Source organism: Rhinatrema bivittatum, chromosome 11, assembly GCF_901001135.1.
Source record: "Rhinatrema bivittatum chromosome 11, aRhiBiv1.1, whole genome shotgun sequence".
Taxonomy (NCBI): domain Eukaryota; kingdom Metazoa; phylum Chordata; class Amphibia; order Gymnophiona; family Rhinatrematidae; genus Rhinatrema; species Rhinatrema bivittatum.
The window spans coordinates 23,489,630-23,505,559 of NC_042625.1; the positions used below are offsets into that span (position 1 = coordinate 23,489,630).

Here is a 15,930-nt window from a genome sequence, read left to right on the forward strand (position 1 = left end):
CACCAGGAAAAGAGCTGCATTATTGTCCCTGTCTGTCTCTGGCTGACCAAGGTCAGTAGTGATGTCCATTATTTGTAGCATTAGACCAGTGGGGACAGTTTCAACTCCTGTATGGTACAGCTGGTGAAAAGGGAAATGTGACTCTTTCCTGGTACTGTATATCCTAGACCTAGGTAGACTTCACTTTTAGGAGGCAGAAGTCCGCAAAGAATAAGATTCAGGACGTAGCACAACTTCAATAGGTCAAGTCTGATAATCTTATAACTGTTCTTAAAAAAAAAACAAAAAACAACTCAGCACGCAAGAATTAAGGCTTCAGCATTTGGTTCCTTTCAGTAATTATGCACATGGTTCATAAAAGAATCTGGAATGATCCCTAGTGCCTGTCTGTTTAATATTCACTTGAAGATTTTCTCCAAGAACTTTTCATTCATGGGATTTAAAAACAGATATGTAAAAACTTAAATAGTAGTTCTTGATTGTTTTTTACATTTCTTTCTTACAGATATTCCCCAAATACAAATTGTTTAGTAGTATCTGAAGCAATTAAGAATGTGCTGATGGGACAGAATTTTCCAGAATATGTAGCATCATTTGGAAATTCTCAGCCCCAGAATGTGTTAGACTGGGTGCCCATTACACTTCTCAACACTACAGGAAAGGTAAGTACAAGAAAGTTATACATAGATGTACAAATACATTCAAGTATGGTCACTCTCTTATGGTAAAGATTAATTTTTCAACATGCTAGCTGTTACATAATAATGCCCCCTGAGTGGGGCAGTTACTGGTAGTTAATATCTCATCTAGATGAACTTTATACTAGGAGGGGCTTTGTGTAAAATGTAAGCTCTAGTGATCAAGATTCTTGCCATTATTTCTTTTCTTGTTTTTCATGTAGCAGTTTCCTCTCCTCTTCTTTGGGCTGTCAGAAACAGGGCTTGGGATTTGGTGCCATGAACCATGTGCACAGTCTCAGCTCCCAATTTCTTAGTCCAGTCATTCCAGCAACGATCGTTGGCCAGGGGGCCATGCCCCAGCACTCTTTCTGCAGGCATGGGCCCCCAGTACAGGCACGAGCTATCACTGCTGTGTGCTGACTGATTCCTGCCATCTGGGGAGCAGGAGATTTGAGCAGCTACTTGAATCCAGGGCCCTTCAAATGAAAGTCCATAACAGCGCCAGTGAAGCACTGGGCCAGTCTTTTTTCATACTAGTGCTGGGAGAGGACCGATGAACCTGTAGGTTCAGAACAGAAAGCATTTCTGGGGGAGCCAGTCTGATTGCTCAGAAAAATTCCAGTTAGCTGATAAGTGCAAGGGTGTTATTTGTTTTCCTGCTAAGCTAGGACATCCATCTAAATACATTTGAATTTTCTGTGTTTCATTATTGTTTCTGGAAGGACACTTGCCAGATTCCTTTGTCTTTCAACATAGAAGTGAAATGGATTAAGTATGGGTCTCTCGTAAACCCTCAAGCCAAAATCATAAACATCACAGCCCAACTAATCTATAAACCCTTACAAGTAAGTAGCTTTTCCTCTTTGAATCTGAATCAACATGCTTTTATTTTTAGTTGTAAAAATAAAATTATACGTAGGAAGTTCATGCAACAAAGTTATAACAGTTTCAACCTGGTGGACAGTTGGTTCAGATGAAATATTGCCCTTGTATGAACATTTTGGATAAAGCTTCAGCTGTGATAAAAATGTTTCTAGTATTTTGTCATAGTTAAAAGTATGTTAGGAAATGTTTTATTTTTATTTTTCCTGGGAATGTCAGTGTTTATTGTAATGGAGCAAGAACAGGAGAAAATTAGTGGGGAAAAAATGTCATTCCTTTTCCTTCTGCTCCACCAGCCCCGAACCTATGGGTTATCCTCTCATTCAGCACATGTAGAGGCAGAGTTCTATTTTTTTTAAATGACAGCACCAGCTTCTATTTCATATCTAGAACTAATTCAGCCAGTGGTCTCTGCCTCCAGCTATTGGACGGACGTTTTTGAGTTCAGTTGGTGTAGAGCAGAAGGTTTTATTTATTAGGAATCAGCCTCTTACTATTTTCTTAGTGTGAATTTTAAGGCTATATATGGGCCATGCTCCTGCAGATGATTCTCTTGCTGGGAAGTGCACTCAAAAGGTAATTATTTCTTTGCTCCCTTCTTTTATTTGGCAAGGTTGCGCACCATTTGACTTGTTTTTACAAGTTAATTCTGACAAAGAGAAAAGAGATAGTTGCTTATTACTTTAAGCTGATTGCCTTGTTACAGCCTTATACTTGTTTTCAAGTTGATTCGATGGCAGAGAAAAGTCATTGCTGCACTGTTTGTGGTGCTAAGTGTACATCTGCTGAAGGAAGCCTGTGCTCTGTGCCGCAATAAATCTGAATTGCCCGATCTGACCCGGGTAGTTACTTCCACTAAAAAGATTTCCTCCTCTGAGGCTCCAGGCACACAAAGTCTTCATCCAGGATGATGTCAGCCTCTGGAGAGCCATTAGATTCAGCCCTTCCAACTGCTGACTTGGTCGTGGTGGCCATCTTGAATCAGCCTTCCAGGGCATCTGCATTTGAAGGCAGGACCAGTACCAGGTGAGGGACTGCCTAAATTACTGCCAGGGCTGGACTTCCTTCATGAAACAAAGCAGGAAGTTCCTAGCAGTAGTGTGGGTGCCTTTTCTCCTGACTTAAGTTTTTGCATCAGGCTTTTCAAGCCTTACAGGATCAGCGAGAGGGCATAGCAGATCAAAGACAAGGTGAAATTTCAGCTGCTGAAATGTCCAAGTCTAAGAGACTTGGAAATTTCATGTGGTGGTTATTTAACTTAACGACGGTATAGAAAAGTTGTTTTTTTTTTGTTTTTTTTTTTAAATAAAGAGAGGGAGATTGGAATCACTCTCCTTGGAGGTGGATTGTCCCTCTTATTTAAGATTTAAAGATGATAGAGGTGGAAGTGGAGTGGACTCATGGGAAGAAGGTGACAGTGACAGTGAGGAGCAGATGATTAGGAATAGATCCGATTGTTCCATAAGGAGGAAATGTCAGCACTAATTTTGCAGGTTATGCCTTGAAGAAGAAAAATTTGAAGAGTCTCCAAGTTGGGATCCAATCTTGAGAGGTATCTGGAAGACAGCTTCTTCATTTCCTCTGCACCCAGACAGGGGCGGTTCTAACATGAGACAGGGTGAGGCGGCAGAATTTTGGAGTGGCAAAAAGTGCCCCTCCAAAACATCTCTACCGTAGCCCCTGCCTCCAAAGTCAAACATCAGATCGAGCAGGGATAAACCAAACCCCTGCCCGATCTATTCAGTAACAAACCCAGGCAGCTGGCGTCATTTTTTTCCCCTGATGTTACCTCCTGATGCCGCAAGACAACAACAGGAGAAATGCGACTATCCTCTCCTGCTGCCATGAGACTGGCCCCGCAGCAGCAGGAGATGACACAGCAGGTAAAGTAAGAGTGCTGGGGAGAGGGGATGCAGTCCAGGCGCATGGACAGGAGTTACTGTCTCTGATCACCTCGGGAGGCTCGGCTCGCTTGGGAAAATAATATGCAGCCTCCACCTTTGTACAAAGTGGCAGCTCTGGGAACCACCTGCTGGAAGCCAGTGGACACCCCAGGCTAGAAGCTTTTTAGTTAAGGTATGGTTTTTATTTGAACCAATCAGCGGTTGGATTTAATTGGGCTGACCCAAGGCCAGCCCTACTTTCCCAGGTTTTTCTTGACTCGGGCCTCTTTACTAGGTTTGAGGGGTAGCAACTGTACCCTGGCATAAACTACTGTGACTACTATTAATCGTTTCTGTGGCACTGCTAGATCTGCTGCGCTGGGTAGAGCTCATAATGCAGACAAGGGCATGCGCAGTGAACGTGTGACTAAAGGTCTGCTGCTCTGGTTCTGGTGGGACTTTGCACTCAGCTGGGTCAGTTCTGAATGGGCACCTACAGTATAGCTCTGGTGGCTCGGTGGTGCTCCCCTCCAGCAGTCTGCTGAAGAAGCCCAACGCAAAGGGGATGCTGCTGCACTGCTATTGGAGACGGTGAGCACCTTCTACCTGAAGCAGTGGGTGCTGCACAACATCTCCGGCTGGGAAAGGAGAAGAGGGGATGCAATCAGGGCGTGTAGACAGGGGATACCATCCCTGATCAGTCTTGCATCAGCAGGAATGAGTGTCACGACTTAAGAGAGGAGGAGGACACGGTGGCTGAAAAAAAGGTCTAGGCCCAAGGCCCTATGGGCGTGAGTGGGTGACTGCTGATGTGTGTGTTGGAGAGGTGTGGGAGATCGTGTGTGTGTGTCGGGAGGGTGAGAGCCTGTGTGTGTCCATGGGGGGCAGGATGGGAGCCTCTGTGTGGGTGTGTATGTGTAACTGCTTGGCTGTGGGTGGGTGAATGAATGGGGGGAGAATGGGTGCTTGCTTGGTGGGGGGGGGGTGAGTATGAATGTGTACATGCTTGGTAGGGGGGGAGCAGTGTGAGAATGAATGGGTATTGCCTAGGTGTGTGTGTGTGTATGTGAGGGAGCCTGTGACAGCGTGTGTGTGTGTGTGTATGAGAGAATCCGGGGGAGTAAGAACTTGTGTGTAGGGGGAGAGCGAGGGTCTTGGAGCCTGAGAATGTGTCCGTATCTGTGGGAGAGGTTGTGGGGGTATATATGAGTATATATATGTGGGGAGGGGGGGGGCACATCTCATCCCTTGCTTAGCAGCAGAATGCCTTGAGCTGCCCCTGCACCCAGAGATTGAAGCTATGATTATGTCAAGAGTGGGAATCTCCAGAGGCCGGCTATAGGCGCCTAAGGGTTTTTCAATGATTGTATCCAATGCAGCCAGAGGTGTTGTATAGTCTTTTCCAACAACTAAGCGTAGACACGATGGTCACTGAGGTAGCCAGGAAAACTACCATGCCTGTGGAGGGGTACTTGATAGGAAGCTAGTCAGTTCTTGAGCATCTTTTAGCTGTAGGCTTGTTTGTACTTCAGGGAGTAGTCTGTGCTAGCTGTGTTTCTAGATCTTTGCTATGCTGGATTCAGTAATTATCTGAGATTGAAAGCACTGCAAAGTTAGAGTGGGCTACTGCCTATTTGTCTGATGCCTTATATGACATAATTGGAATTGCAGCTAAGTCTGTAGCTTTTTCTGTAGGAACTGGATGGGTTCTATAACTAAGAAATTGGTCTGTGCACTCATGGTCCAAATGCATACTTTAAAGGTAAATATCTCTGTGTTGAGGAGCTGATGATAAAAAAAAAAAAAAGCTGAGTGATCCAAAAGTTCAGAGATTACCTGAAGATAAAACCCGTCCCATCGTTAATTTATGGAAGCTAAGAGATATAGACTGGGTAAGCATGGAATTCCTCAGTTTTCAAGAGGTAAAGGTATATAATCTCAGTCCTTTTGAGGGGCAAGAAGACCAAGAGGCGATTCTACCCAGTTCACCGGAGCTTCACAGAGTGAAGCCCAAAGAATTCATTCTCTAGGGGAGCCTATAGAGGGCAGGTTACAGGCTTTTCTTATCTCAGATCAGTGGGTTTTAGATATAATCCAAAAATGGGATCATTTTGTCTATTCAGCTGCCCATAGTCCAGTCAGGGTTGCTGCAATTCATCGGACATTGCACAAGTTGACTTGTAGGCAATTGGACCTGTTCCATTCAAGGAATGTCATAAAGGGTATTATTATTCAATTTATTTTGTGATTCCAAAAAAAGACGGTTCAATCACACCCATTTTGGACCTAAAGGGCATAAATCAGAATATGTGTGTATATATTTTTCGAGCTTTTATATACCGAGGTTTATACGTGTATATACACACATGCTTGGTGCTGTTGCAGCCCAAAAGGTAGGACAACAGACTGGTAATGATGACTATACAAAAATGGCAAAATTTTTGGAAATCTGGTTTCATTGGAATATGAAAGTAAGCCTCTTTTAAATCGAGGGATGATAAAAACTCGCCCTTGTGAACTGAAGCAATAACTGTGCGAAGAGATTCCATCCAGCATCGAGGTGTAGGTGTGTGTGTAATGTTTTTTATATATATATATACACCCACACACACATTAGTTGCAGTATATATATACACATTAGTTGCAGTTTCTAGGTTCAATGACTTCAGCTCTGGACTTAGTTCCCTGGGCAAGGGCTCATAATGAGACATATCTCACTCCTATAGAGATGGAATCCACAACTTCAGGACTATGGTGTACACCTTCCATTATCAAATGAGATTAGACTGTCTCTAACATGGTGGTTGCATCCCATGAATTTGCAAAAAGGAGTGCTTTTTGGAATCTGCTAACCGGCCACCAGTCTATTAGGCTGGGGTGCTCATTACAAGAAGAATTATGCTCAGTCGCTGGAGCCAGAGCGAGGCTCAATGGTCTATAAATCTCCTAGAGAGCAGAGGCATCGGCTTGGCTCTGTGTTATTTTCAGAATTTCCTTTAAGGGAAGGTAGTGAGATTCTTATGCGACAATGTAACAGCAGTTGCATATATAAAGAAGCAGGGCGGAACATGCAGTCAGGGCATTTCGGAGGAGACTGATCCCTTTGCTTGGGCAGAGAACCATCTATTTCAGTTGACAGCTCAACACATAGCAGGCCAGATAAATGTTCAGCCAGACGAAGTCAGAAAATAATAGATCTTGGGGAGTGGGCATTAAGTCAGGGTGCCTATTTTCAGTGCAAAAATGGGGGCCATATCAGATAGATTTGATGGCCTCTAGTCAAAACAAGAAAGTAAGAAGGTTTTTCAGTTGCCGTAGAGAAATAGGCAGCAAGGCGAGAGCTGCCTTTCAAAGTTGGAAGGAATACAAGCTCTTGCATCTTTTTCCTCCATGGCTGCTAATAGCTTGTGTGTTGAGAAAAATAGTAAAGGGAAGTGTGTCAGTAGTCGTAGTAGTTCCCGATTGGCCACGAAGGCCATGGTATGCAGACCTAAGGAGGTTATTAATAGATCAGCCTCTGCCTTCTACATCAGGCACCTGTAAAGATGGAGGATCCATTCTTGCTTACAGTTTGGCTATTGCAAGGGTAAGGTTAGCAAAGAGAGAGGTTACTCCCCCCTCAGTGATTTACGATGAGGTTGCACTCTAGAAAAGATCTACTTCTTTAACTTGTATAAAAGAGTTTTTGAGGAATTTGGCAGCAATAGGAAGTTATCTGCATGGGTTGCACAGATAAGGGGGTATGCTAACCTTTTTAAAGTGTGGCTTGATAAAGGTTTAGCTTAAAATTCTTTAAAGGTTCAAATAGCTACCATTTCTTGTTTTCATGGACAAATAAAGGGTAGTTTGCCCGTTTTCTCAGTGGGTTGAAACATACATCCACCAGTCAAAGCTGGTTTTCCTCACTGGAATTTAAATGTAGTTTTGCAAGCTTTACCTAGACCTCCTTTTGAGCCTTTAAGTCAATCAACTATAAAGGATCTAACCTTAAAGACAGTCTTCTTTGTAGCAATTACATCTGCAAAGTGAATTTCTGCATTGCAGGCTTTGTTATGCCAAACCCCCAAAAATTGTTACTTTGAGACCGGTCCCTTCTTTTTTTACCTAAGGTAGTATCTTTGTTTCATATTAATCAGAGTCTTTAATAGGAAGGAAGGAAGGTAGGTAAGAAGACTGAGAATGATTAAAGTATCTGGATGTTAAGCGATGTTTATCTTGAAAGAACTAAGGATTTTTGTAAATTTAAAAGGCTGTTTATTCTCTATTGTGGATCACAAAAGGGAGAATCAGCTTCAAAGACTTTGATTGCTCGGTGGTTAAAGAATGCTATTTCTTTGGCTTATTTACTGCAGGGTAAACTTTTTCCTAAAAGGATTAAGGCTCATTCAACACGAGCACAGGCTTCACTGTGGGACAAAAGATTAGCTGTAAGACCAGTGGAGATTTGTAGAGCAGCCATATGGACCTCTTTGGGGCCTTTTGCGAGGCACTATAGGTTGGATCTTCTCACTAGACAAGATGCCATTTTTGATTCTTCAGTCTTAAAGGTGGGCGTGTCATCCATCCACCCTTAGAGAGGCTTTGTTATTTCCCATAGGTTAGGAACTGATGGAGCAGAAAGAAGAGGAAGGAGAAATTCTTACCTGTTAATTTCCTTCACTTCTGCTACACTAGTTCAGAACCCCTCCCATTCTATATATATATAAAAGAGAAAATAGATTAGGTATTTTCCTATTTGCTGTGTTTTTGCTAATAGATTGATTTGTTAAAAAAAAAAAATAGAATTAAGAGAAATGTTATGTATAGCTGGGTTAGGCTGTGACAATGCAAGATAAGACTTGCAAAAAGTTTAGTTTGCTTTTTTTTTTTTTTACTGAGTTTATTTTTAGGTTTTGTTGTCTGTTTTTAATAGTGTTATAGCTTTGACAGTGATAAACTGGCTGAATTAGTTCTAGATATGACATATAAGCTGGTGATGTCATTTAAAAATATAGAACTCTGCTTCCATGTGTGCTGGATGAGAGGACAACTGTAGGTTCTGGATTGGTGTAGCAGAAGGAAAGCAAATTAACATGTAAGAATTTCTCCTTTTTTTTTCTCCCATTTTTGTTCATTGTAACAAAACACATTGCTGTGGGGAAAAACAACTGAAAGCAAAGATTCCTAGTTATGCTGTATTGGTGGCACAGTTTGAGATAATTTGTACCAGTAGCTACCTTTCACCAACCCTCTTAAGTAGGGGTCTGCCAACCTATCATGCTTTTTCTTACAGTGGGCCGCTCCTGCTGGTAGAAGTGGGTTTCCCCCCCACCTGCAGGGGCAGCAGCAGGAGAAAAGCTGATAGGGTTTCCAAGACCCCACCCCTGGTAGAAGAGCCACTGGTGGGGAGATCCCTTGAGTACAGCATTTAGAGTAGCCACCAGTGGGAAGCTAGGGCCTGCTAGTGAAAGATCAAAAGTCAAGATGGGGAGATGAATGGGAAAAAGGTGGGGGTGTAAGTAAGAGTAAAGGGAAGGGTAGGAGGAGGTGTGTACTAGATGGGCACACACACCCACCCGGGGTCAAGGTTCCCAGGCGTGTAGCATGGTTGCTTCCAAGAAGTGTAGAAATGACTACTGATACTTGTGAGAACCCATGCACTTGCTTTTCCTCTTTCCAGCATTTCAACAGAACAAAAGGAGCCAAACACGTAACATGCCCCCTCTCCCACCCCATAGCAAGCGGCGAGGTGGAACACCTGCTCAGCAAAATCAGGGACCCAGCCTGCCTTTTCAGTAATTTGAAATGTCTTATAGGGCCCTTCCTCTGAAAAATATGGGGACCCCTGTTCTTAACTGTCAGGCCCTGCCATGAGTTTAAAAAAACAACAAAAAAAAAAAAACCACATGCTGAACTTCAGTGCACATTTTCATTACACATACACTAACATAAGGTTAACTCCTTAACTAATACAGCAGGTGTAAAAAACAAAACAAAACACCCTAACCCCAAAAATGTGTACAAAGAGATGCTTTGTACGTATAAACCATGATTTCTTTTTATGCACACAATCATGAGTACCTGCACCATAAATGTCAGGTTCAGCCCTAGAAACTTTACTCCACCTCTGCCCTGGAGTTAAAGTTCCAGTGCTAAGAAAATACAATTTAAGCCAGCATGCCTCTCTGTAGGTGCTAGAGAAATAAAGTTCCTGGATGGGAGAAATGACAAGTTTTATGGAGCAATTGGTTCTGGAACTGAAGAGAGAGGGAGCTATTTTAGATCTAATTCTCAGTGGAGCACAGGATTTTGTGAGAGAGGTAACGGTGGTGGGGGCCGCTTGGCAATAGTGATCATAATATGATCAAATTTGAATTAATGACAGGAAGGGGGACAGTAAGCAAAGCCACAGCTCTAGTGCTAAACTTTCAAAAGGGAAACTTTGATAAAATGAGAAAAATAGTTAGAAAAAACCCTGAAAGGAGCAGCTTCAAAGGTAAAAAGTGTACAAGAGGTGTGGTCATTGTTAAAAAATACCATCCTAGAAGCACAGTCCAGATGTATTCCACACATTAAGAAAGGTTGAAAGAAGGCAAAACAATTACCATCATGGTTAAAAGGGGAGGTGAAAGAGGCTATTTTTTTTTTTCAATTTAAACTTTTTCGTTTATTGAACTATTCAGCACATGAATAACAGACAGTACAAAGAACCATACAGAATACTCAAGCATAGAAAACACTTTTGGTTTCACAGTGCAATGTTCAATAAAAAATTTTTGTTGTTCAACATGTATTCTCTCTCTGACCCCCCCCCCCTCCCTCCCTCCCACCCCATGGCAAAAGAGGCTATTTTAGCCAAAAGATTTTCATTCAAAAATTGGAAGAAGGATCTAACAGAAGAAAATAAAATAAAGCATAAACGTTGGCAAGTTAAATGTAAGACATTGATAAGACAGGCTAAGAGAGAATTTGAAAAGAAGTTGGCAGTAGAGGCAAAAGCTCACAGTAAAAACTTTAAAAAATATATCTGAAGCAGCCTGCGAGGGAGTCAGTTGGACCGTTAGATGATGGAGGGGTTTAAAGGGGCACTTAGAGAAGATAAGGCCATTGCAGAAAGATTAAACAATTTCTTTGCTTCGGTGTTTACTGAAGAGGATGTTGGGGAGCTACCCATTCCAGAAAATGTTTTCATGGGTAATGATTCAGATGAACTGAACCAAATCACAGTGAACCTAGAAGATGTGGTAGGCCTGATTGATAAACTGAAGAGTAGTAAAGCACCTGGACTGGATGGAATATACCCCAGGGTTCTGAAGGAACTAAAAAATGAAATTTCAGACCTATTAGTAAAAATTTGTAACCTATCATTAAAATCATCCATTGTACCTGAAGACTGGAAGGTGGCTAATGTAACCCCAATATTTAAAAAGGGCTTCAGGGGCGATCCGGGAAACTACAGACCAGCGAGCCTGACTTCAGTGCCAGGGAAAATAGTGGAAAGTGTTCTACAGACAAAAATCACAGAACATATAAAAAGGCATGGTTTAATGGAACAAAGTCAGCATGGCTTTACCCAAGACAAGTTTTGCCTCATAAATCTGCTTTACGTTTTTCAAGGGGTTAATAATCGTAGATATAGGTGAACCAGAAGATAGTATATTTGACAAAGTTCCTCATGAGAGGCTTCTAAGAAAAGTAAAAAAGTCATGGGGTAGGTGGCAATGTCCTTTGGGGGGATTACAAACTGGTTAAAAGACAGGAAACAGAGTAGGATTAAATGGTCAGTTTTCACAGTGGAAAAGGTTATACAGTGGAGTGCCTCAAGAATCTGTACTTGGACCTGTGTTTTTCAATATATTTATAAATGATCTGGAAAGGAAGATGAATGAGGTAATCAAAATTGCAGATGATACAAAATTATTCAGAGTAGTTAAATCACAAGCAGATTGTGATAAATTGCAGGAGGACCTTGTGTGACTGGAAAATTGGGCATCCAAATGGAAGATGAAATTTAATGTGGGTAAGTGCAAGGTGATGCATATAGGGAAAAATAACCCTTGCTGTAGTTATACGATGTTAGGTTCCATATTAGGAGCTACCACCCAGGAACATAAGAACATAAGAAATTGCCATGCTGGGTCAGACTAAGGGACCATCAAGCCCAGCATCCTCTTTCCAACAGAGGCCAAACCAGGCCATAAGAACCTGGCAATTACCCAAACACTAAGAAGATCCCATGCTACTGATGCAATTAATAGCAGTGGCTATTCCCTAAGTAAACTTGATTAATAGCCTTTAATGGGCTTCTCCTCCAAGAACTTATCCAAACCTTTTTTGAACCCAGCTACACTAACTGCACTAACCACATCGTCTGGCAACAAATTCCAGAGCTTTATTGTGCATTGAGTGAAAAAGAATTTTCTCCGATTAGTCTTAAATGTGCTACTTGCTAACTTCATGGAATGCCCCCTAGTCCTTCTATTATTCAAAAGTGTAAATAACTGAGTCACATCTACTCATTCAAGAACTCTATCATATCCCCCCCTCAGCCGTCTCTTCTCCAAGCTGAACAGCCCTAACCTCTTCAGCCTTTCCTCATAGGGGAGCTGTTCCATCCCCTTTATCATTTTGGTTGCCCTTCTCTGTACCTTCTCCATTGCAACTATATCTTGTTTGAGATACGGCGACCAGAATTGTACACAGTATTCAAGGAAAGAGATCTAGGAGTCATAGTAGATAATATGTTGAAATAGCTCAGTGTGCTGTGGCAGTCAAAACAAACAATGTTAGGAATTATTAGGAAGGGAATGGTGAATAAAACAGAAAATGTCATAATGCCTCTGTATCACTCTATGGTGAGACTGCACCTTGAATACTGTATACAATTCTGGTCGCCGCATCTCAAAAAAGATACAGTTGCAATGGAGAAGGTATAGAGAAAGGCGACTAAAATGTTAAAGGAGAAGGAACTGCTCCCCTATGAGGAAAGACTAAAGAGGTTAGGGCTGTTCAGCTTGGAGACGAGACGGCTGAGGTGAGATATGATAGAGGTGTTTAAAATCATGAGAGGTCTAGAACAGCTAAATGTGAATCTGTTATTTACTCTTTCGGATAATAGATGGGACTAGGAGGCACTCCATGAAGTTAGCACGTAGCACATTTAAAACTAATCACAGAAACTTCTTTCACTAACATAAGTAAATTCTGGAATTTGGTGCCAGGGGATGGGGTTAGTGTAGCTGAGTTTAATAAAAAAGGTTTGGATAAGTTCTTGGAGGTAAAGCCCATTACCTGCTATTAATCAAGTTTACTTAGAAAATAGCCACTGCTATTACTAGCATCCGTAGCATGCGATAGACTTAGTTTTTGGGTAATTGCCAGGTACTTGTAGCTGGGATTGGCCCCTGTTGGAGACAGGATGCTGGGCTTGATGGACCCTTGCTCTGACCCAGTATGTTATGTTCTTAATAGATGCCCTGATGAGCATGGGAGAGCACAAGTTGTGTGCTATACAAAAGCAGAAGTAAAGTTCTACACAAAAAGTACAGAACTGGTGTTCAGCTGTGGAGTAGAGCTTCCCAAATCAGTCCTAGGGCCCCCACAGCCAGTCAGCTTTCAAGATAATCACAATGATTATGCAGGAGATATGTTTGCATATAGCAAATGTTGCTTACCTGTAACGGGTGTTCTCACAGGACAGCAGGATGTTAGTCCTCACATATGAGTGACATCACAGGATGGAGCCCAATCATGGAACACTTTTGTCAAAGTTTCCAGAACTTTGACTGGCCCCTACTGGGCATGCCCAGCATGGCACTAACCCTGCAGCCAGCAGGGGTCCCCCTTCAGTCTTGTTTAAAAGCTACAGGTAGTGCCAAAAAATAAAATAAGAAAACTTTACGAACCCAACACCATGGGGCGGCAGGTGGGTTTCGTGAGGACTAACATCTTGCTGTCCTGTGAGAACACCTGTTACAGCTAAGCAACATTTGCTTTCTCACAGGACAAGCAGGATGGTAGTCATCACCGTCCTGAGCTGAGGATGTCCGTGTATGCACCAAATGTACCCAAGTCGTGCAACAGGCACAACAACTGGGGTGGAATTTGGACGAGGGCATCCTGAACTCTAACGGGCAGGCGGAAGGGTGTTGGTACGTCAAGTTGTGAATAGGTTATGCAGGACAGATTGGCCAAAGATGGAATCTTGTCTTCCGGCTTTGTCCAAGCAATAGTGGGCTGTAAAAGTATGGAGAGAACTCCAGGTGGCAGCCCTGCAAATGTCAGGAAGCGGCACCAATCATAGGTGTGCTACTGAAGTCGCCATGGCCCTCACAGCGTGTACTTTAACACAGTCTTGAAGTGGAATGCCCGCTTGCTGATAGCAAAAGGATATGCAGTCTGCCAACCAGGAGGAGAGAGTCTGCTTACCCACAGGCTGCCCTAATTTGATAGGATGGAAAGAGACAAACAATTGAGCGCTTTTCCTGTGGGTAACTGTACGGTCTAGGTAGAACGCTAGAGCCTGTTTGCAGTCAAGGGTATGCAGAGCCTGCTCTCCTGGATTGGAATGGGGCCTGGGAAAAAAGTAGGTAGTATGAGGGATTGACTGAGATGAAAGTCTGAAACTACCTTAGGCAAAAATTTAAGGTGAGTGCGGAATACTGCCCGGTCCTACAGAAGTTTAGTGTAAGGCGGATAGGTAACTAGAGCCTGTAATTCACTAACTCTGCGAGCCGAAGTGATTGCCAGAAGGAAAATCACTTTCCATGTGAGATAGCGAAGATCACAGGATTGAAGAGGCTCGAATGATGGTTTCATGAGTTGACCCAAAACCAGATTGAGGTCCCAAGAAGGGGCCGGAGGACACAGTGGAGGCTTGAGGTTGAAGCAAGACCTTCAGAAAATGTGTTACAAGGGGTTGTACTGATATGGGTACATCCCCGACACCTTTATGGAAAGTGGCTACCGCACTGACATGCATTCTGATGGAAGAGGTTTTGAGACCTGACTAAGAACCAGAGGTAGTCCAAAAACTTCGTGATTGGATAGGAAAAGGGGTCAAGGGACTGAGAAGAGCATCATGACGTAAACCTGGTCCATTTGTAAGAGTAAGATTTTCTCGTGGAAGGCTTTCGTGAAGCAAGCAGGACGGGAAACTGGCTCAGAAAGGTTAAGTGGCTGAAGGATTAACCTTTCAACATCCATGCCGTCAGGGCCAAGGCTTGAAGATTGGGATGGTGGAGGCACCCGTCATTTTGAGTGATCAGAAGTGGGTCCTTTCCTAAGGGAATGTGCCTGCGAATGGAGAGATCCTGAAGTACTGGAAGCCACACTTGGCGTGGCCAGTGAGGTGCTATCAGGATCGTGGTTCCTTTGTCCTGATGTAACTTCATATGAGTCTTCGAGAGAAGAGGCAGTGGAGGAAATGCATAAAGTAGACCGGTTGCCCACGAGAGGGAGAATGCATCTCTGGGCTGAGAGTGTTTGCTGCGAATGAGAGAGCAGAAGTTCTCTACTTTGCGGTTTAGAGGAGACGCAAAGAGGTCTATCTGAGGATATCCCCATTGTTGGAAGATGGAGTTCGCTACTGAGGGGTTGAGAGACCACTCGTGCGGTTGAAAGATGCAACTCAGCTTGTCTGCCAACACATTGTCCACTCCTGGCAAGTAGGTGGCACTGAGGTACATCAAATGGGAGAGAGCGATTCCACCCATATCTGCGCAGCTTCGTGACAGAGCAGGAAGGAGCCCATGCTTCCCTGTTCGTTGATGTACCACATGGCCACCTGGTTGTCTGTCTGGATCAGGATAACTTGGTTTGAGAGGTGATCCTGAAATGCTCTGAGAGCATATCTGACTTCTCGAAACTCCAGGAAATATATTTGGTGTTTGGCTTCCTCTGGAGACCAAGATCCTTGTGTCTGTAGATTGGCCACATGGGCTCCCCAGCTGAGGTTGGAAGTATCAGTGGTGAGAGTTAATTAAGTGTTTGGAGCCTGAAAGGAGATTGATCTGATTTTTCCACCAGGCAAGAGACTGACAGAGTGAGTCTGTTAAGTGGACAATGGTCAACAGGGATGGAATGCTTTGAGTCCACTGAGACCTTAGAGTCCACTGCATGGCTCTCATGGCCAAACGGGCCATTGGTGTGACCTGAACTGAGGATGCCATGTGTCCCAGAAGGATGAGAAAGTGGTGTGCAGTTGCAGAGTGCTGGGACTGCAGCTGGTGTGCAAGAGACACGAGGGTGAGAGCTCACTGTCATGGCAGAAAAGCCTTTACCTGCAAGGTGTCCAAGTCTGCCCCAATGAATGACAAGCTTTGAGATGGGACTAAGTAGGATTTGGCGTAGTTGATGAGAAATCCTAATGAAATTAGAGTGTATAAGGTTAGATTGAGGGATGACAGAGCAGCTTGCTGAGTGGGAGCCCTGATTAACCAATCGTCTAGATAGGGGTAGACATGAACACCTTGAGTCCTGAGGAAGGCTGCAACTACTACGAGGCA

General features: G+C 43.3%; 1 protein-coding gene across 2 annotated transcripts in view; it reads left to right on the forward strand.

Annotated features, from left to right (window-relative positions):
* Positions 1–15,930, forward strand: part of TCTN1 (tectonic family member 1) — a 75,280-nt gene that overhangs the window by 50,317 nt on the left and 9,033 nt on the right. For both annotated transcript variants that reach the window (XM_029619188.1, XM_029619187.1), the window contains 2 exons: positions 506–662; positions 1,403–1,525. In XM_029619188.1, coding sequence (XP_029475048.1) covers positions 506–662; positions 1,403–1,525 — 280 coding nt within the window. The remainder of the gene's footprint in view (positions 1–505; positions 663–1,402; positions 1,526–15,930) is intronic.